We start from the raw sequence: 20,232 nt of genomic DNA, 5'->3' as shown, positions 1-20,232 counted from the left end.
ATTAGACATGCACTTGCTTTCTTCTGAGACATTAGAATTTTAACACCACTCCATCTAGATCCAAAACTTAACTAATTTGAAAAAGATGATCAAAGGGAGCCTATGCAGGACAGTACCATATGAGGATAATAGCATTGTAAGTGAATTAGGGAGATTGATTCAGCTAAAACATTTGCTCTTTGGACAGTTCTTCACTGGGAGACGTAAGGATATACAGATCCAAGTGGGGGGGTTACTGGCCGTATTTCTCACATTTTCTTGTAAGAATCACTCAGCATCATCTGGTTACTGTAAACTCAAGAGCTTGTTTATTTCTACATGTTTTAATGTCTTGCATCTGCTTTTAAAAGTATAACAATGAGTGCACACAGAGAATACACATTTTGACTTGTTAAGGCAGGGAGATCAAAGGAAAAAAACAAATATGGTCTAAATTTCAAATTTAATCATCTAAATGAAATTAGGATTGTATTTAAATGACTTTTGCAGCCTGAAAATGTGAGCTCATTGAGGACAAAATGGAAAATCTACGGTGTACATGCACCTCACCAAAACCCCAAAGGTTTCTCCCCATAAGCCACTACTACCTCCCCCAGCACTGCTTGCTTCAAATAGAGGAGAGAACAGAAAGTGACAAATATAAACAGTGGGACGGCTGTGTTGAAGGAAATTACCTCCCAGAACCACTGGCATGTTGCCAGCATGAAGACATTCATCTGTTTTGTACAGAGTCTGACTCACGGGCACGACAGAGAGGAGGGAGGGGAGAGTGAGAGAGCGAACAAGACGGGAGAGAGTGCGAGCTGATCACAGGCTGTGAACAAGAGGCAGCGAGTGGGAGAGAGGCAGACGAGCCACAACATCTGAAAGTTTTAAACCTGTGATCGCGGTAGGTGATGCGAAACAAGACTGGGGGTTCCTCCAGCATGTGGAAGGAAAACAAATTCCACATCATGGACTACTTCAGACAGAGACAGATTTAGGTTTTGCTGCTGAGGGAGGGCAGTCTTTGTCACATTCTTATTTAAGGAGAGTGGAAATATAAAGATGAGATAGGGGATGTTAAAAAAGATAGTAAACTAAGTGGTGTACAAACACCGAAACGCATTAGGTGTCTGGCTGCACTGTGTTCCAGCGCAAAATGCTGCTTTAATGTTTATGAAAGACGTAGCGGCTTGGGAAAACACTTCAAGAATTGAAACGTCAGAGACCAACAAACTTTACCCTCAGGAGCAGGTAAGCAACTTTTGCAAAATCACGATTAATGGCAATTGACACTGTGTTGTATTTTGTTATTGCTTAAGTGTAATATTGTGTAATCCATTCCAGATAAAGGTGTGTACATTTTTTAATAGATGCACATGCTTAGACTGTCGACAGCGAGACAAGTCTTGTACCTTTAATATAAAATCTGACGGAGGTTTTTAAGTAATTTTAAAACCAACCTCTGTTTTTAAAACTTTTATAAATTTGTTTTATAATTACTTTAAACTACTGAGTAACACAGCAGAAATGGAAAAAACATGTAAACTACTATATCCTATATTTTCCAGCTTGGTACATTTCTTTTCCATAATGCGGAAACAGTAATAATCACCACACAGGAAAGACCCTCTTCATTTGTAAACATAAACATCTCATTATTATGTCCACATTCAGACAATTAAAGCAAATGGGTAACAAGGTATCCTTTAACTGACCTGTTTGTCCTTTTTAAGGGATGCACCGGATGTCAGAGTTTCAAATGCCTGGGAAAGTGAGGACCCCTGCTATCATTTCACTGTGGAATTACTAATCGTGTTGGGATTACTGCCAGCACTGGAAGCCGTAGTGTTGGACCCGTTTTCGGTGGATCCTCTACTAATTGTCAGCTATTGCTTTTGGTTTGTACACTAAACAAGGGATGACATACCCTGTTCACTGGCCCTGAGCTGTCCCACCCTACCCTCTGCCCTTGCCTGTGGGACCCAGTGACCATGCTGACCGAGTGTCCAACACCAGGAAGATCAGAGCCCCGATCCACGCTCAGGCCTGCTGTAACCTCTGCAGCAACATGTCTCAGGCAGTCGCGGCTCTACTCGGGACTAACAGCTCACGGTCAGGAGAAGAGTCCGGGGTTGAGCTGAAATGGGCTGCCCTGCTTATTGTCATGGTCATCATCCCCACTATCGGAGGTAACATCCTGGTCATTCTTGCTGTGTCCCTTGAAAGGAAGCTGCAGAACGCCACCAACTATTTTCTGATGTCACTTGCTGTGGCTGATCTGCTGGTGGGACTCCTAGTGATGCCCATTGCCCTCGTCACTGTTCTCTACAGTAAGTTTAGACTGGGGCCTTTGCGTTTGAAAACCTGATTTTATCTCTAATCTTTGAAACAAGTCTTAGCCATACAAAAGCAATAAATACTTGACTCTGCTGGGAGAGAAATGTTCAATGCTCAGATCAATTCCTTGACACCATTCTGATGAAATGTTAAAACAAATGATGAACCTTAACCTAACACCTTGCTATGTTTGAACTGTTTTTAATCCCTATTGGCTACAGAAGTGAGTGTGTCTGTGGGATGGGGACATAAGCAGCTGCAGAGATTTTAAAATTTTCGATTTCATCTGAAAATTGTATGTAACTTTAATTAGCCTTAATAATCTACCAAGAAAAACAAGCCAACATGCGTGGGGGTAGCAAAAGTGGATAAAAATAGTAGGTGAGGACACTAGATACAATCACAACGCTCTAAACAAATTACTCTAGATGAAATATAACAAGAGATAGTGGGCAATAAACATGCTACTTCCTCTGGCAGTGCTAGGGCAGCAGTTGCACAGCTTGGATTAAACTACTGGTCTGGGGATCATTACACAAAGACAAAACATGAAAATGATAACCATTTTATTTTAATTCCAGTGAAAGTGCTGTTTAAAAACAGCTGCAAAGAAATTTATTCAAATTCCTATTGTCTATGTTTTTATACTACTACAAAATACAAGCATTTATTCCCCAGTAATTCAAATGGAGGATGATGAGCCAGATCATAATTATGTCTCACACACACTGAGAATATGGTGCGAAACTGGACTGATTGTTGTCTATGCATGTTATCCATGAGAACTGATGTGTTACACTGATAGGCCTGCACAAGTCAAACTGTGCATCTTATCTTAATGCAGAAGTTACATAAGCAAGAGCCATACAATTAATTTACTATCATATCTATACTAAAAAAGGACCACAACTGACAGGGTTTCGACATAACATAGTGAATATATTTAACCTAAATAATAGAAAAAGGAATAAACTCCGCTCTTCAGTTTCATGACTCCTTAAATTTTTTCCCTTTTAAAGATGCTTAAATTGAAGGGGCTATGAAGGCTGAGGGATTAAAACGTGCCCTGTATATCATTTGAAGAAACATAAAGCTCAAAAGACAAATATGGAAAAAAAAAGGTAATATGAAGTCCTGATCTGTAGGTTGGGAACCAACGCAGTGAGATGTAAAAGCATTCATGCCTATCTCTGTGACTGAGAGAAGCGCATGAGCACAGTTTCATTAAAAGCATAAGAGTACAGCTTTATTAAAAAATAGAGCAGTTTAAATTTTTTGGGTTGGTAGAGGGCCAGTGCAGAATTTGTTAAAAACTTAAAAAGTTTGAAAGTGATTATATTCTCTTACATGTAATAATTAAAAACAATATTGTATAATAATATGATGTATGATAATATATATTATCATACCTAATGACATTTAAACATAATGATTCACTGTATCAATGCAATAATTATGTCGGCTAATGTATTTGGGGGAAAAAAATCTTGGAAATATATTCTTCAGTAGGCAAATATTTTGTCAGACTCAAGCAGCTGTCATTACTCTCCTTTTTAGGGAGATGAAGCTCACAGTACTGAGGTGAGAAAGGAGAGGTCATGGGGACATAAACATGCACAAACAGTGTTTGTGTGAAAGGCTGGTGTGAAGCATAGCAGGGCTATCAACAGTATGGACATTCAAACTGCCAGACAGGATCAGTTTCTCTTGAGAAGCACAGAGTAATTCAGTGCAGGACAGGGTATACTGTCTATGGTTAACCAGCAGAACATCACTGATTTACGGCCCCAATTCCCAAAACTGGCAGAGAATGGCTTTAGATAAAAGATCAAGGTTATTGCAAGGCCACAAAGCATTCAATATTTAATGGTAGTGTAAACAGGGTTAAAGAAAATGCTTCAATTTAACCTGAAAAGCCAAGACAAGAAAGTGACTGGATTACAGTTACACACCTGTAAGAACTGCCAGGCATTTTCCACATCTGCTAGACAGATGACTTCGATGCATACAGGCAAACCTGATATTTAAAATGTGAGCAGTGTAAAATATTGTACTGGGTGACAAAAAACTATCAACAAGAATTTTTTTGAATTGACAAATGATTTGGTTCTCTACCTCTGTAATTGCTTCTCTTTTATTTAAAGAGCTGTGGATCAGAGGATTTTTTTGTCTGTGTAATGCACTACACTAATTATATGACTATAAGTATAACTATAAGTGACTATGAGTTGATAAACAAGCCACAAAAAAGAAAATACATCAAACCAATATATCAGAACAAAAATACTACAAAAAAAATAAATTGTTTGCTTATAAACCTGAGCCTATTCCTTTCAAAAGGTCTGCACAATAATGTCATTATTTTGAGTGTGACTTATCTTATTGTGACACAAGAACATGAAACTAATACCTCCCACGCATTGGAGCAAGTGAGGTTGTGAAATTTACATGTGAAATAGATTTTTGCAGAGGACGTCTCAATTTAATTAAACAGAATAAAAAGATGTCCATTTCTATAGCTATTTGGACCTTGCAAGCTACAGTGTTAATTAAATTAGGTATGGGACTAAACTCTTGTGTGTGTGTGTGTGTGTGTGTGTGTGTGTGTGTGTGTGTGTGTGTGTGTGTGTGTGTGTGTGTGTGTGTGCTGTGTGTGTCTACTTTGAAAGTGGTGCAAAGTATTTATCAATGAATAAGCTAACCAGATGAAACCTAATCAAAACTATGACTCAAGAATTCCCCCAAAAGTGACAAGAAAGTGGTGGAAGGAAAGGAAGGGGAGGGTGGCATAACAAAAGAAAATTATGTAAAGGAATATTTCCAATAGCAGTCTTTTGCAATGTTAATGGGTGACAGGACAAAAGCCAGAACAATTACTTGCCAATTTTATGCCTGGAACAGAAAATAAACACTACTGTTGAGCATAGTCTCCACATCTACATAAAGAGCTTGTAGCTCCATAAACAGTCAGTGAACCCTCCTTTTTCCAGTAAAGTTCTTCCTCACAGAGATAAACAAACACCAATCTTTTGCATGAGTGTTACTTCTAATCTCTTGCCATTGTGGTACATCTCCCATAACCAGCAGTGTGCAAAACTCAAGTTCTTTTTGGAATGGAGATGGGTTACACATTGTAGTTGCACATCATGAGTTACTAAATGTAGAGACACTAACACAGATAACCGATGATACAAATGATATATAAAAAAAACTAGATACTAGGTTGTGTGCCTCCCAGTTGCAGGAAATATGGTCACAATCTCCACATCTGTGTGAGTGTTGAATAACAGCCAAAAGCATTTATACAGAACATTGTGATGTTACAGTGCAGTTGACTGGTGACCATTTGGATATAAACTGTCATCATTTCATCCTATTTGACATTTGTGTTAAATTGTGTCAAAGTAGTATATGAGTTTGTGAGTTGGGGCCAAGAATGTGTTTTGTGAGGCCACCATGACTTTGAACTTTGACCTTTGCCCACCAAAATCTAATCAGTTCATCTTTGAGTCCAAGTGAATGTTTGTGCCAAATCTGAAGAAATTCCCTCAAGGCATTACTGAGATATCGCGTTTATGACAATGTGGGGGACAGACGTACGGACAACCCAAAAACATAATGCCACTGGCCCTGGCTGTCACAGGTGCAGAGGCATAAAAAACAACTGCAAGACAACAGTTTAAAATCTTACAGGATTCATTTCCTTCTCATCTTCTCTTTAGACTCTGGCTGGCCTCTTCCGGAGTTCCTCTGCCCCATATGGCTCTTCCTTGATGTGCTGTTTTCTACTGCATCCATCATGCACCTATGCGCCATTTCACTGGATCGCTACATTGCCATCAAGAAGCCAATCCAACACAGTCAGTACAAATCCAGAGCCAAAGCGATGGTGAAGATCGCACTGGTGTGGCTCATATCCATTTGTAAGCACATAAATTCAGATTTAATTTAACTCCAATTCCTTGACATAAAATCAATGGGCAGACCTTGTTTATAGACTCAGAAATATTTGCCAGATGCAATTAAAGGAGATACTATACAAACAGCAACCTGTAAGCTACAACATACATGGGAAATAATTATGGTGGGTGAGGGGCATCTGTGACAGTGAACCTTAGAGATGTTACTGATAATATCCTAAGGTGACATCCCAGTCAATTTTCATGACATTGGAGTTTTTCCAAAGGTCAATGTAGTTTGTGCAGCCAAAGCAAGCTGCACTATTGTGGGTAATTAGGTGTAAAAATTAAAGTACCAACAATAAACTAACAAAACCAAACAGCACAATATGGTTACCTGCAAACCTGACAAAATGGCTCACATTTAGCAACAGCTAAAATGTTTGGGTGGTGTTTATTTCTGGCTCTATCCAAGTGGCCTAAAAAGCTGAAGGAATTGAGTTATTTCAAAACGAGGGAAATTAAAAAATAATTAAAAAAAAGTTCATATCTACACTCCTGCATACAAACAAAAGCTACAAAAAAGAGACTCTACAATCTGTATAGACTGGGTCGCCACAGGCTTGCACAGAAAATTAAATGTGTCGCTTTATAGTTTTGAGAATGAAAGTTTTAAGAATAGAAAGCATTCCTCCTTTATAGTCCTTTTGATCATCAAAACTCATAGCAAGTTAAGCATTTTTCTGCATTTATCCTCCATAGATCTCTCTCTTGAGTGTTAAGGTTCATTATTCAAGATTGGCTAATCGTTTTAGCTTTCCCATAAGAAACTAAAGAGTAAAAATTTTGGCCATTTCACTGAGGCGTTACTGCTCTGCGCTCAGTGCCCAGTTCTCAGACCACTAAAAGCGCAGTCCGTTTGGCTGTCGGGTTTGGTTTCATTTGAGCTGCATTTCATGAGTAAAACCAGAAGATCAGATGGAATGAAGGGAGCAGCACTTAACACTGCTGACAGCAGAAGAGCTTTTACCCTGACTGTATACTGGTGCTCTGTTTAAGAGGCATCATGGCAGGCCATGGATGATTGCTTTACTTGATTTTAAAAAAACAAAAGGAATTTCTGCAACCAGAACTTGCCTTGGTATTCGTTACATTAACCTTTTATTAAAACATCAATCTTTTTTTCAATTACTGCTACTACCATATTTATGAAATGAAAAATGAATCACCGGAACATTTTTCCCTCAGATGAAAAACAAACATAAATGTAGCTGGTGTTGAGAATATCAAAAGTAAAATAATTCAACTGTTCGTAGCTCATTAGCAGTTCATCATTGTTATAACAAGTGCCAATTGTTGCAATACTAACTGTTGTTGTCATATTACAGGTATCGCAATCCCGATTCCAATTAAGGGGCTTAAGGACTACCATCTAACCAAAAATGTCACCTTCAACAGTAACCACACATGCCTGCTGAAAACAGACACCTTCCGGGAGTTTATCATGTTTGGCTCCTTGGCAGCATTTTTCATCCCTTTGACCATCATGATGGTCATCTACCTGCTTACTGTCCAAGTGTTACGCAAAAAGGTTTATTTGCTCAAGTCAAAGGTGAGCCAGCGCTTTAGCTACCCGACAGTCTCCACAGTTTTTCAAAGGGAACATGGTGTGACCTCACCTCAAGCAGAGCAACTGAAAATGCTAGACAGCAGACTTCCCAGGACGCAAGAAAAATCAAACACGGTAACAACGAACTCTCCTACAGGAGATGAAATGTCCTTTCGCAGAATGTCAACAATGGGCAAGAAGTCAATGCAGACTCTGAGCAATGAGCAGCGTGCCTCAAAGGTGCTAGGCATAGTCTTCCTTTTGTTCGTGGTAATGTGGTGCCCTTTCTTCATCACTAATATTACCTCAGTGCTGTGCACCAGCTGTGATGTTAATGTAATCGCTCGCCTCATGGAGATCTTTGTTTGGGTTGGTTATGTGTCATCAGGTATCAACCCACTTGTCTACACCTTATTCAACAAAACCTTCAGACAGGCATTCGCACGTTATATTACCTGTAATTACAAAAGCTGTGCAAGTCATAGGCCAGGAAGGCACCCAAGGGCCTCAAATGCAGATCGGACCTTTACACGAATTTCATTCAGGTCTTCTATGGCAGAAAACTCTAAACTGTTCATGAAACGGGGAATGAAGAATGGCATTGGAGCAGTGAGCTACCAAAGTCCACTAAGGTGCCGGCAAACACCTGCACAGTCATCCACTGGTGTTGTGTTAGACACAATCCTTCTGACTGAAAATGAAGATGGTAAGCAGGAGGAACACGTTAGCTGTGTATAGAGCTATTTGGAAAAATTATCCAATTAAAAAGGGAGCACTTGAAGTGGATCAGATCTACGGTGCAAACTTTACATCTCTTTAAAGACAAAATGCTAGCTCTATCATCATAATTCAAAATGCATGATTGGAAGCTGCTGTTGCACTCACTTTGATATAAGGTCAGGACTTACAACAAAATCTAACCCGTTGGTGTCTGATGTTGCTGCTGTTTGTTTATATCAGCAATGTTTTTTTTAATAACAAAAGCAGGAAAAGGCAATATTTTCAAGTATGTCATTCTGGAAAAACACACAAAATGTTACTTTTCATCCATAATTAAAATTGCTCCATTATATCTATGAATATATATGGGGAAAATATCACTCGGTGGGTTTTTAAAAACAGGCTACTTCAACACTGTGAATTTTCAAAGACAGCGTTCATAGACCGTTCATAGCGCACACAAACAGAGTTTGAGGATGTGAAAGGTCTATGAAAGGTCTAGATTCAACAAAGTTCAGGCCACCAGACAAAAATGTGAGGAATGAAGACATTATGACAAGCCGTAAACCCTATGACAGTATACAATATATTCCTTTGCTGATCCTTTCAACTTGGGCTAACTAAATAAATATGCGGTAAACCATTGCAGACTACATGCTTATATTTTCAGACAGCCACAACTATACGTTTCAAATCTCTTTTGCAACAGACACATGCATTGCACAATGCATTGTTCTCTTGATATGATTTATTTTATTACTTACTTATTTTATTTGCTGGACCTATGGGAAGCGCTTTTGTATGAGTATTGCAGCCTGATGTTTTAACATGCTAAAAGATTTCCATGTTAAAGACTGTATATAAGAATGAACAAAATCCAGAATAAATGGAAACCTAAATGTGTTCAATAAAGTATTTTCTGTGTCGATGAACTGAAAGAAAACTGTACCAATTTTGAGTATGTGTTCTTTCACTGTTAATGTCTACAGTCTTATACTATTTCAATTTAAGTACAAATGCCTCACTCGTGAACCACATTGATCAAAGCGCAATGAGAGATAACCATACTGCCTTAGAAGGCAAATACTGTTACTTAAAAATGACTCAATACAGCTGAATATATTTTTTTCTATAAACGCCAGCAGATATTATTTAATGAAAGACTACTATAACATATCCCTGGGATTGTAGATTTAAATGGGCAAGTAGGAAAAGTGTATGAATGTGTATTCAGCAGCAATTTTTCCAGTCCCTTTACCCTTATCAATAACAGATTGTAGTATTTTTTTTTTTTAAGCAAGAGCACTTCCAAATACATAATAATTAAATGGCCCAAATTCAACCTAGTAAACAAAGTATGAACTAAGTGTGTGATTAATGCTGCAAGAAATACGAACTTTAGATAGGGCTCCTTGCATTTGGTATGTGAGTTTGGAGAGTGTCACTGTTCTATTTTTACATAGAGCACACCTGTCTCATTGTTAACAAACAGGAACTGTGTTGATTTAGACTGAAAAGAAGAAACGTAAGACATTTACATATGGAGGTGTCCTGCTTCTGTGCAAGTGAGCATGTTTGAAGAGTGGAGGGAGTTATCCTTGAGCCATTAGGGTGGGAAGCTGGAGAAGAGGAGGCCAACTGAATTGTTCTGGTTCAGAAGTCTTTCTAAACACTGCGAAGATTTACACAAGGTTTATCTAGCGGCCAATTGATCACAGAATATCACATAGCCTTTTTTGGGCTTAAAAATGTACACCAAGATATTTGTGCACTGGCTAGGCTCTCTGTTTAACACTACTCTAGTCTCTGATGGCTAAATCCCTATAAATAGTCAGGGAAGAAAATGTGTGAGTGACAATGACAAGAACGTCCAGCCTCCGCTGACAGAGGAATACCTTCCATAAAGACCAGGAAGTTATTACAAATTCTAGACAACAGTGTAACAAAACTAAAAATGTGTTTGATCCTGGCCCACAGAAATCATAATAAAGAACAAATAAATGCTTCATTTAAAAATAAAAACAGGATTACAAAGGTTCCTGAATAAGCAGTGCTGTGTCCACAGTGTGCTTATGTCCAGTCTTGAGTGTAGCCAGTGTTTTTACCAGTTCTAATCAAATAAGGTTAAATGAGTTTGTTTAAGTTTTTTATGGAAAGCAGAAACTGTAAAAAAAAAAAAAAAATTACAGTGGTATATTTGTGATAAACTCATTAGACAACCTAGGAGATTACACTGAATATTGTACAATGGAGTCTATTTCAGAAGTAAATCTTTAATAAAAAGGTTCCTCTATTGCTAGTCGTTTCCATGCTTTACCAACATGAAGCGAATTTTTCACAAAACTGTTTTTTTTTTCACAAAGTGAGCCAAACTACACAAATGCATCAGCATTCGCTCAACAAAGTGGTGTGTGTTAGTATAGGAATAAGAACTGCAATTTTGGCCAAGACCTTGAGGTTTCAAAAAGAGAGGCCTCTGGTGGATGTAAAGAAACTAAGCAGTGTTCATAGTTCAAGTCATTCAGTCTGAATCTTACCTGAACAGGATGAAGCCGATGGACTCGACAGCAGCCCTTCTGACGTCATCATTCACATCACTCACCTTAATTGAGATAAGCAAAGCAGTCAAACAACCAAAGTAGATACTAACAGTCATCAATTCCTGCAAGTAGCCTTCATGATACAGCTCCCTTTTAGCTCACAGTATGAGGCACATGTGCCACTATCTAATAGCTTTAGCTTGTATAAAGGCACCACCTACAGGACAACAGGCTGAACTGTTCACACCTCTCAAGTACCATATGTTGTGTTTGCAAATATAGCCACTGAAAGCACACTGAATGACACATACATGAATCCTTAAATTAATCCTTAATCATTTAAGGATAATCAAATCTTTCCCTTCCAACAGAAGATAGTATCAATTGTATTTAATAAACATAAAGTAATATGAATTATGATGCCAGCTACAGTTACACAGGCCTGGTCATTGCGCTTGGCATCTGTTTCACTACCAGCATGATAAACCTGTCTTTCACTCAGTGAAATACTGTGTTGTGAAGAAAGACTCACAGCGACATGTAGCAGGCGTCGAATGGCCTTGTTGTTCCCGGAGCCGCAATAGGCCATTCCCACAGTGTACATACCAGAGCGCCGCAGGATGGGGTCCTATCATAGACAGTGAAAGGAAGCAGAGCTTTGAGTCTTTGTGTGTGACTTTGTAATGTACAACTAAAATAAACATAATTTGAGTCATTTCCCATATCCAGCTCTTATAGAAGGGCTTCTGGCACACAGTACAGAGGAAGAGCCTCCCATATGACATGAAATACACAAACAAAACCTGGGGTTGTATGAGTACGTGCAGGACTCAGTGCATCAAACATTAGAACTTGTCACTGCAAGGTTATGAAGTGCAATGACCTTATAAGACACTGAGTTTTTTTTTTTTGTAATACCCTCCCACCTACATTTTCTTTTTGAATTAATCCAGCCATTCCACATGTATCGTGCTACTATAGGCATAAACTGTGCCACAAAAATAAAGAAAATCTTCATTGTTGTTGGAAAATAAAGCAACTCTGACCTTATGGTGTACATGATTTGCTCTGAGTGCATTCCAGCCTTACCTTGTCCCTGCAAAGGCTTTCAATGAGGGCATCAGCCTCCTCCATACGTCCATACATGACGAGGGCAATTCCCACTGCCAGGCCACGTAAGATCTTCTCGTGCTGTGTCTCCTGAGCATAGCCTACCATGTCCTCAATGGCCTGGGCTGACTTGGAGCCCAGCATGACCAGACCCAGAGCCAGGCCTGCAGCTTCACCTGGGAGGTTACATGATATTGTCAGAATTGCTCAATCAACAGATATTTCTTAGTGTACATTACTACACTAGATTAAACAGCTATGCACATTATAGACATGTGGCAAAATCACTAGCCGTAGTATACAGGATAAAGGAGTTTGTTAGTTCTTGTTTTTATCTGTTTGACCACACATCATTCATTTCAGTTATTAACAATCTGGTCGAGACGAGCAGGAAGTAAAAATGCTTATAATAGATTTTTGTTAAAAGGTTATTTTTAGTAAGCACAATGGTGAAGACCAGAACTGTCGACTGCCTACATACCGGTGACAGCATCATCCTGGTACAGGTTGGACTTAAGGAGGTCGTAAACATCCTGTCTGGCTGTGCCCAATGCAGCCAATCCAAGGCCAAGGGCACCACCATGGCGAACAATCTGTGCAAAAGAAGAAAGCAGACCATGAGAGATGGAACACAAAACATAAAACCAACCAGCTGACAGAGTGATTTCAACTAGCTGCAGGTCTCAGCTAATCACTTTGTGACTCACATTCAAGTATATATTTGACAATAAACCAGCATTCAAAGTAAACATCAAAATACTCACATCATTGCTGGCGTTCTTGAGCTGACTGAGCAGGTAGTCAATAATGTCCCCACCATGGTTGGCATGAATGAGTCCCAAAGCGTACAGGCCTCCTCCCTCCTGGTAGGCTGAGCCAGGGGAGGTGTCTTTGGGCAAGTAGGTGGCCATTAACTGGAGCGCCTCTTTCTCATGGCCCTGAAAAACACAACATGTTATGTTCAAAATTAAATACAGAATCTGGAATAAAATTAATTATGTTTTTTGATTCGCAATATATTCTCATCATTGTGACATAAATTTACCTTGTGGATGACACCCAGACTTGCTGTAGCTGTGAACTTTGCCCAGTTGGTGGCTCTTGCAAGCCATTCCAAGTTTTCTCTGTTAAGTACAAGCAAAAGTTTTAGTCTAAATGTCACTTGGAGTAAGTATGTTTTATGTCTCTCTATTCAAGCTATGGAATAAGATTGTTGTGTTCTGACACAGTTACCTCAGGAACTGGTCACTTGTGGTTCCCGTGTGCATGAAAGAGTTAGCTATTACTGTGGCTGTGTGGCAAACTGAATTTCGGACTGCATCCTGGAATGATGAAGAAAAGAAAAAAAAAAAAAAGCTCACATGGAAGCTGTAACAACACATTCAGTGACACAATCTGCAGTTCATCAGATCAAGCAAACAATAGTTTGTTATGTTTATTTATAGTTTATAATCAATTATATTCTCTAACCATTTCATCTTGTTGCTAGCCTACATTACCTTTGTGTTTTTGAGGATCATTAGATCTGTGTTGTTATTTCGGATTAGGAACTGCAGGTGCAGCTCAATGGCCATCTCCCCGCTAAGGATTTTGATCATCTTGGCATTCTGGTCTTTGGGCTCATCTTTCTACAAAAACACAGGAAAGCAATATGATGATCTGTCAAATAAATCAAAGTTGCTCTATTTTGACAGAAAAATGACAACTGGCACCTGGTATCACAAAAGTGCTGCAACACAAAACAATCTTAAGGGCTTACTGTTTCTGCTGGCTTCCCAGCGGGGGAGCTACCAGCCTTGTCATCTGTCTCCATTGCATCACTGCAACACACAAAAAACAACTTAATCAGTGCTGACAAGTAAAAATAAACTAAAATATTTGCCTAAAATAAGCCCAGTCGAGTTTAAGTTAGTACCTCAGGTCCCATATATTTCCTGTACTTGACCTCTTGGGCCATTTAAGTTCATTTCAGCAAGTATAACTCGATGATGTACGAAAAGGCTACACACCAAAGCATAAAGCCTGTGGGGCTAAATATTCTGACTGATTATCTTAACTTGTGTACTGAATCTTTCTACTCGTATGTTCAATGTTCTGCATACTGCCTGATGACTTTTGGTACCTTACTAGTGTCCTCATTTACTGTATTCACTGTTGTGACTAATTATGAGCAACACCATATAGGTTTGCAGACTCACAGAGAGTCTAAACAGAACCATAAGCAGTGAAAAAGCCCTAAGCTCTTTTGACGGGAACCATAGACACAGTGCATCAACCTAGGTACTAGAGTGTTGTTGTTATTTTCCCCTTCCCACCTGTCTTTGTCAGGCGTGGGCACAGTTCCTGTATTTGTAGAGCCAGGAACTGCGGGAATAGGCGTTCCAACAGTCCGCAGGTTCTGGATGACAGAGGAGAGGAACTGCTGGCTGGCACTCTCATACAGGTCAAAACAGATCTGATAAGCCATCAGCAGGTTGTCCTCCTTCACTAGTTTCTCCAGGATGTCACTCACAGCCTGCGGGTCATCCAGGAATATCAGGCACTACAGAGGTGAGGAGAAAAAAGGATTGGAGATGGATTTTAGGTTAACATTTTTTGGAAAAAAGAAGAAGAAGAAGAAGTGGAGCAATACACAAGATTAGTACCTATAACTGCTAAATAATGCATGAAATATATGCCGTTGGTATGACTCAGGACTATAGTAGCCTTAGCTAACAAAGAGAAATAATATTTTATATGTTGAGCATCAAGCTCATGATAATATACAAATTATAATATAGCAGCATCAGTACAATAGATGCTCATCAAAAATACTGCAAGTAATCAAAGAATTCAGTAAGTTAATAAGTAAAAAGTGTAAAAGTATATGTTAAAATTCCCCAACAACCAACGATTAATTGAAAAAGCACCAAATATAATTACATAATTACAATAATTCTGAATTTCTTTACACTTTATGTTTACCTGGCAGACATTGATGAAATCAGGCTTTTCCAAATTCATGTAGAGTTTGACCAGCACTCGCAACACCTCGTTACGGAATTTCTTATTCTGCATCAGGGACATGCACACCTTCAGGCTGTAAGCAAGGAGGCCACTCACATCATTCTGCATGAGAAGATAAAGAAAAAAGTAACAGTTATCAATGTGTTTTGTGACATGGAGGGAGTACTTCTAGACAGTCACCTGCAGTAATCAAAATCTAGACTCTTGTATGAGAATAATGCTCGTACTAGTAATGTAGACCAATTCTAAGCCATCTATTGTATTAGAATAAACTGATTCTCATAAGCTCTATCAAGGTTTATAGGGTATTATCGTGCATAGTGTGCTACACTCTCGTAAAAGACTTAGAGCTATTATGTTCAGTATTAAAGCTAGCAGGAGATATTCCAAACTAATGTCAAATCAGCTGTGAGTAATAATAGCTGCTGACCGATTCTAAGATGGTCTTCTCAAACATGTCAAGGCGCCTGGTCTCCAGGGCAATGCCAATGGCCTGCTTGTACTTGTGATCGTCAAGGCAACGCAGGAACATCTTGTTGACAATGCCCTCAAGGCGAGGGTCAATGCTTTTCTTCTCCTCATCCTCTGGCAGCTCTGCATTCTCCACCCGCAGCTTGGTATAGTGGTCAATGCATTTGGCTATGAGACACAAAAAAGGGATGAAAAGAGGGTCCATTTCACTCCTGGAATCAGCAATGTAGTTCAAGTCAACATCTTATTCCGTATGTCATTTATTAGCTTTCTCTACCAGAAAACCCTGTCAGTTTTGTAAGCTGATGGCAAGAAAGAATTTGTTTATTTTTCCATTTAAGTTACTTTTTTTACTTCACGCTAGCAGAGGATCAGGATCACGGCAGTCTCCAAGCAACAGAAATGTCACGAGATCACTAAACAAGCAGGTAAGTTAGGTAAATGAGGTCAAGTGTTTTTGTTTTATCACTCACCAATAATGGTCTCCACATATTCCGAGTCATCTGTGACATTGAAGAGATCTCCAGCACCAAGAGCATAGTTCAGAGACTCCTCAAAGGCTCCGAGGTGGTAGAAAACCTTCGAGGCCACCAGGGCAGCAAATTCCCTGCTCCGGAATGTTTCATCCTCATACAAGACCTCACTGTGAGTGAACAAATGGTTAGATAAGACTGAAAATTTACACTAATATGAGATATTTTTCGGTTACAAATTAATACAAATACATAAATTACATGTATTACAAAAGCTACACAAGCTGTGTTTTCTATGACCCACAGAGCAGTTTGTGCCATAGAGCAGTAACCTCTTACATTCGGAAGGAGTAAGAGATCTGCTCGAGAAACCCTCTCAATCATACCCACCACAGGGATATTCAGCACTCTGCTTCTGAAAATGAGGCACATTGCAAACTGCACTGCCCTGCTACATTTGTCTGCATCTGCTGTTGTGTGCTAATACTGTGTTTAATGTGTCACCACTGACAAGGCAGGTGATTTTGGCAAGCACTTGGTGTGTTTTGATTTAAAGTAAATCCTTCTCCCTATTGCAAACACTGAAATAAAGAAGGTATGAGCCTAATGTAACATTCTCAAGTCAGTTTTACTTTCCAAGCTCATAGTATTGGTACTTACATTTTATCTACTGATCCTGAAATCTCAGCCCAGAAGTCATTCACGATGGAGTCTAGCTTGTGCAGAGCAAACTCCTGCAAATGAAATAGATGTTGCATTCACATAATTTAATACATTTACATATTAGCTTGTGTGAGATTGAAACTGTCTCATTATTTAACATCAAGCTCAGTTTTTTCTCAATATCTTCTGTCCATGAAGAAAGTTGATGTGAAGGTTCATTTCATACTGAGCTTGAACTTCTGTGTTATATTATTCAAGTCTTACATGAACGTATCAAAGCTGACTATAACAGCAATTAGAAAAGGTGAAGCTTTTACTGCATTTGGTCCATCATACATTGGAAGTGAAACCAAAGAATGCACACGGAGAGCAGACGGATCAATATAACTCTTTACTATCCTTTATACTTTATGTGCCTCCTTTTCTGTACAGAGGACTTCATGCCACACTTAAAAGGACTAAGGAAAACCTCCAGAAGTCACTTTTGTTATAAAGCAGTTCATAAGGAGCTAGTACCCTACAACTTGTGTGCTTTTACCAGTAAGTAAAAACACATTTGCATGTAATCTCTATAGTTCTGAATAGCGTTATGACATGCGAGTCTGCCATCTTCAGCCAACTGGTCCACCACTTATCAAGCAGTTCTTACCTTGAGCTGTGGCTCCTCCTCATCAAGGAGCGAAATAATTCCGGCTAAAAAAAAATTGAAAACAAAATTGATTAAGTGGTTTTTTTGACTCAAGAAGTTTATACACCTTTTTCATCAATATACAGATTTTAAATATCATACGTTTTTACAAGACATAAAATGAGTCACTTGTACATTATATTGAAAAGCGGTCTAGTGAATTACATAGCATTAACATACAGAGGCTGTAGTGCTTTTCTCCATAATGGTTTCCTCATTAACCCCATTAGCCTCAGTGGAATACTGCTGTGCAGACTACTGTTTTAGTAAGGTTTTCACACACACTAATTGGTTTATGTCACTGTCAAGCAACATGTCATTAGCCCTGGTTCTATAAGCAAAATGAGCTATAAAGCTTGCTATTAACCCTCCATTGTAAGTCATTAATGCAATCAAATTGACACGAGAGCATCAAAGTTGTCTCACATTCAACTTAATTGTGAAAACGGCCATAAAGACGTCACTGAATAGTTTTCTCTGTTATTAAGTCGTTAATGTTTTCGTTCATTTTTGTAATTGACGCTCTTGACCCTTTGAAGTCAGAATGGTTAGTGACACAGTATGATTTGAGTAAAATCTGAGTAAAAATTACTAGGTGTAACTCTTCTGTTGTTTCACTTTATCAATTTTAGCCTATTGTATTTCTTGGTTATAAAGCCGTTGTCAGCACACGGGTTCTGTCTGTTTCACTAAAACCCTTACACATGTCACTGAGTTCTTGCATTACTGTTGTGTTTATCATATCTGTTATCATATGATCAATTTTCAAATTTTATGCTTATTGGTAAATTAATTGATAGTCTCAGCTCTCAAATGGAAGTAGCACAAGTTTTTTGGTCTGGGGCTCAAAGGATAACAGACATTGGAAGGAAAGTGCCTTTAATTGAAAGTTTGCCATTCAGTAAATTAATAAAATAAAATGAGAACATATATACATATATATATATATATATATATATATATATGTATATATATATATTCAAATAAGGGGGATACCAGCTATATTTAATGATACAACTCCAAATCTGATTTAGAAATTCTGATTATTGTAACGAGGCAATAAGAGCAGGGTAAATGATTAAATTTGAACATGTTTGGAAAAACTCAGTAGGATGTATTAAAAGGGACAGATGGCGATATAACACCTGTTTCTTTGCGAACCGTTACCAAGACGAAAACCATTCTTATGTTTTCATAAAAACGAACTTGAACATGTTATTATCTGAGAAGCAGAGATTCTGTACAACACAGTTAGCATTATTGTTACTACAGCTTATAATGAATTCCTATATTTTAATATACTTTAAGTGGTTAAAATCGTTGCCTCATTACAGCAAAGACACATTTCAAAGAGTTTTTCCTTCGTGAATAACATTTTTGGTGGATTTATTATCTGTCACCGGTGAACGGCTGCCTGCCTATTGCTACATTAGCTGTGTGACTCAGCTAAATCAATGGCAGCTAGCTAAAGCCACGGCTACCAAAATAAAGACACTTTTTAAGACTTACCGGCAGATGTTATCATGACTGGCTCTTTATTCCCTCCTCAGCCCCAAGATCCTGGTTCGACGGTGGAATTCCGTGCGATTTTTTGGGGGGGAATTAAAGAAGATACAATAGTTGTAGTAGACCGAAGAATCAGATGCAGCCGTTGCTAACTTCTTTTTGTCCAACACCGCCGCAAGTCCCCTTCTAAAGGACCTCCGGTTTTGCTAGGCCTCATTTGCGCCTGACTAAAAAGACACAACGAACTATTATAATATCCGCTATATCTTCATCCATTGGACCAACCCGTGTTTGGTTGATTAAGTCTAATATTGTCTCACAGTTTCTCATCGTATTTAAAAGGAATTATGAAAATATTGTAATATGACGTATTTATGGACCGGCTTTTCTGTGTACCACACATCCATGCTATTTACTCGACTGACTCGACTGGAAAGGATCATGTTATAGCCTATTATCCCACAAATATATGATCAGTAAAAAAATAAAAGTCATAATCTTTAAATTGATTCACAGATTCAAGCCATTATCTTACAACCATCTCCTTAAAACCATTTATATTGATTATGGTTTTTTTCCCAATGACACTTTCAGCTGGAATTGTAAGACAATTCTACATGATCAATCTCATCATTTGGTCCAAATATTATATCCACAGCAAACCTTTTTTTCTGGCTCTGGTTAATGAAATTAAAGCTACATCTCTATTATTTTGTAAGGTGCAAGTAGTATATGTATGTTTCATCATGTTGTTATTTAAAGATGACCCTTATTGGTAAAACTGTATGTAGCATTCCTGTGGCTCTACTTTATTATGTTGTTTGTTTGTATAATAGTACTTTTATTGGTATTATATGATCTTGACCTCATATTGACTAGTGTTGCACACTTCTATGTGCTTCTTCTGAGTTTTCTAATAAAGACTGGTGAGTAAAAAGTTTTAAGAATATACTCACATTGTGTACAATTCACTTAGCAACAATTCATATTTGTCTCTTTTGCTGTTCAAATTATGGTATTTGACTTTGAATGATATATATGTAATATATGATGCCTTTTTCATCGTATTAGCTTAAGAGTTCAGTAAAGGAAAAAAAGTTTGCATATCATGATACTAATTGAATTCAGTGAGGCTGTCATGTTGGCAAAAGTAGCACATAGCAGTACAGTGTTGTCTGAAGGATGTTTCCACTTATACCAGCTGCCCTCTAAATCAATATCTGAC

At 38.4% G+C, this 20,232-nt stretch overlaps 2 protein-coding genes across 5 annotated transcripts in view; one reads left to right on the top strand and one right to left on the bottom strand.

Annotated features, from left to right (window-relative positions):
• psmd1 (proteasome 26S subunit, non-ATPase 1) overlaps positions 1-19,176 on the bottom strand; it is a 43,266-nt gene extending 24,090 nt beyond the window's left edge. The window contains exons 1-16 of the mRNA XM_022740654.1: positions 19,011-19,176; positions 17,463-17,506; positions 16,811-16,884; positions 16,151-16,320; positions 15,637-15,845; positions 15,165-15,308; positions 14,516-14,742; positions 13,960-14,020; positions 13,700-13,828; positions 13,434-13,522; positions 13,246-13,324; positions 12,965-13,138; positions 12,682-12,793; positions 12,180-12,376; positions 11,623-11,718; positions 11,088-11,152 (exon numbers count right to left, since the gene is read on the bottom strand). Coding sequence (XP_022596375.1) covers positions 11,088-11,152; positions 11,623-11,718; positions 12,180-12,376; positions 12,682-12,793; positions 12,965-13,138; positions 13,246-13,324; positions 13,434-13,522; positions 13,700-13,828; positions 13,960-14,020; positions 14,516-14,742; positions 15,165-15,308; positions 15,637-15,845; positions 16,151-16,320; positions 16,811-16,884; positions 17,463-17,506; positions 19,011-19,026 — 1,886 coding nt within the window. The 5' untranslated portion in view covers positions 19,027-19,176. The remainder of the gene's footprint in view (positions 1-11,087; positions 11,153-11,622; positions 11,719-12,179; positions 12,377-12,681; positions 12,794-12,964; positions 13,139-13,245; positions 13,325-13,433; positions 13,523-13,699; positions 13,829-13,959; positions 14,021-14,515; positions 14,743-15,164; positions 15,309-15,636; positions 15,846-16,150; positions 16,321-16,810; positions 16,885-17,462; positions 17,507-19,010) is intronic.
• htr2b (5-hydroxytryptamine receptor 2B) lies at positions 805-9,536 on the top strand. 4 transcript variants are annotated; one of them, XM_022740859.1, is made up of 4 exons: positions 805-1,236; positions 1,719-2,315; positions 6,045-6,182; positions 7,610-9,536. In XM_022740859.1, exons 2-4 carry the CDS (start codon positions 2,054-2,056, stop codon positions 8,566-8,568), a joined length of 1,359 nt encoding a protein of 452 aa, XP_022596580.1. In that variant the 5' UTR covers positions 805-1,236; positions 1,719-2,053; the 3' UTR covers positions 8,569-9,536. The 4 variants fall into 4 exon arrangements, with proteins under 4 accessions (XP_022596580.1, XP_022596499.1, XP_022596741.1 ...); XM_022740778.1 differs by having other exon boundaries at positions 6,045-6,245; XM_022741020.1 differs by having other exon boundaries at positions 6,045-6,226; positions 7,610-7,744.
• Positions 19,177-20,232: the final 1,056 nt, after the last annotated feature.

The sequence above is a fragment of the Seriola dumerili genome, unplaced genomic scaffold (genome assembly GCF_002260705.1).
Source record: "Seriola dumerili isolate Sdu_G_001 unplaced genomic scaffold, Sdu_1.0 BDQW01000002.1, whole genome shotgun sequence".
Taxonomy (NCBI): domain Eukaryota; kingdom Metazoa; phylum Chordata; class Actinopteri; order Carangiformes; family Carangidae; genus Seriola; species Seriola dumerili.
Note: the sequence above shows the minus strand (reverse complement) of the source record. Positions and strands in the feature narration are given on the sequence as shown.

What these genes read in the sequence shown, in the direction of transcription:
- htr2b (XM_022740778.1), top strand. Translation starts at nt 2,054, where the DNA reads ATGTCTCAGGCAGTCGCGGCTCTACTCGGGACTAACAGCTCACGGTCA. An exon ending in CCTCGTCACTGTTCTCTACA is followed by an intron (nt 2,316 to 6,044) that starts GTAAGTTTAGAC and finishes TCTTCTCTTTAG; the next exon opens with ACTCTGGCTGGCCTCTTCCG. An exon ending in GGTGTGGCTCATATCCATTT is followed by an intron (nt 6,246 to 7,609) that starts GTAAGCACATAA and finishes GTCATATTACAG; the next exon opens with GTATCGCAATCCCGATTCCA.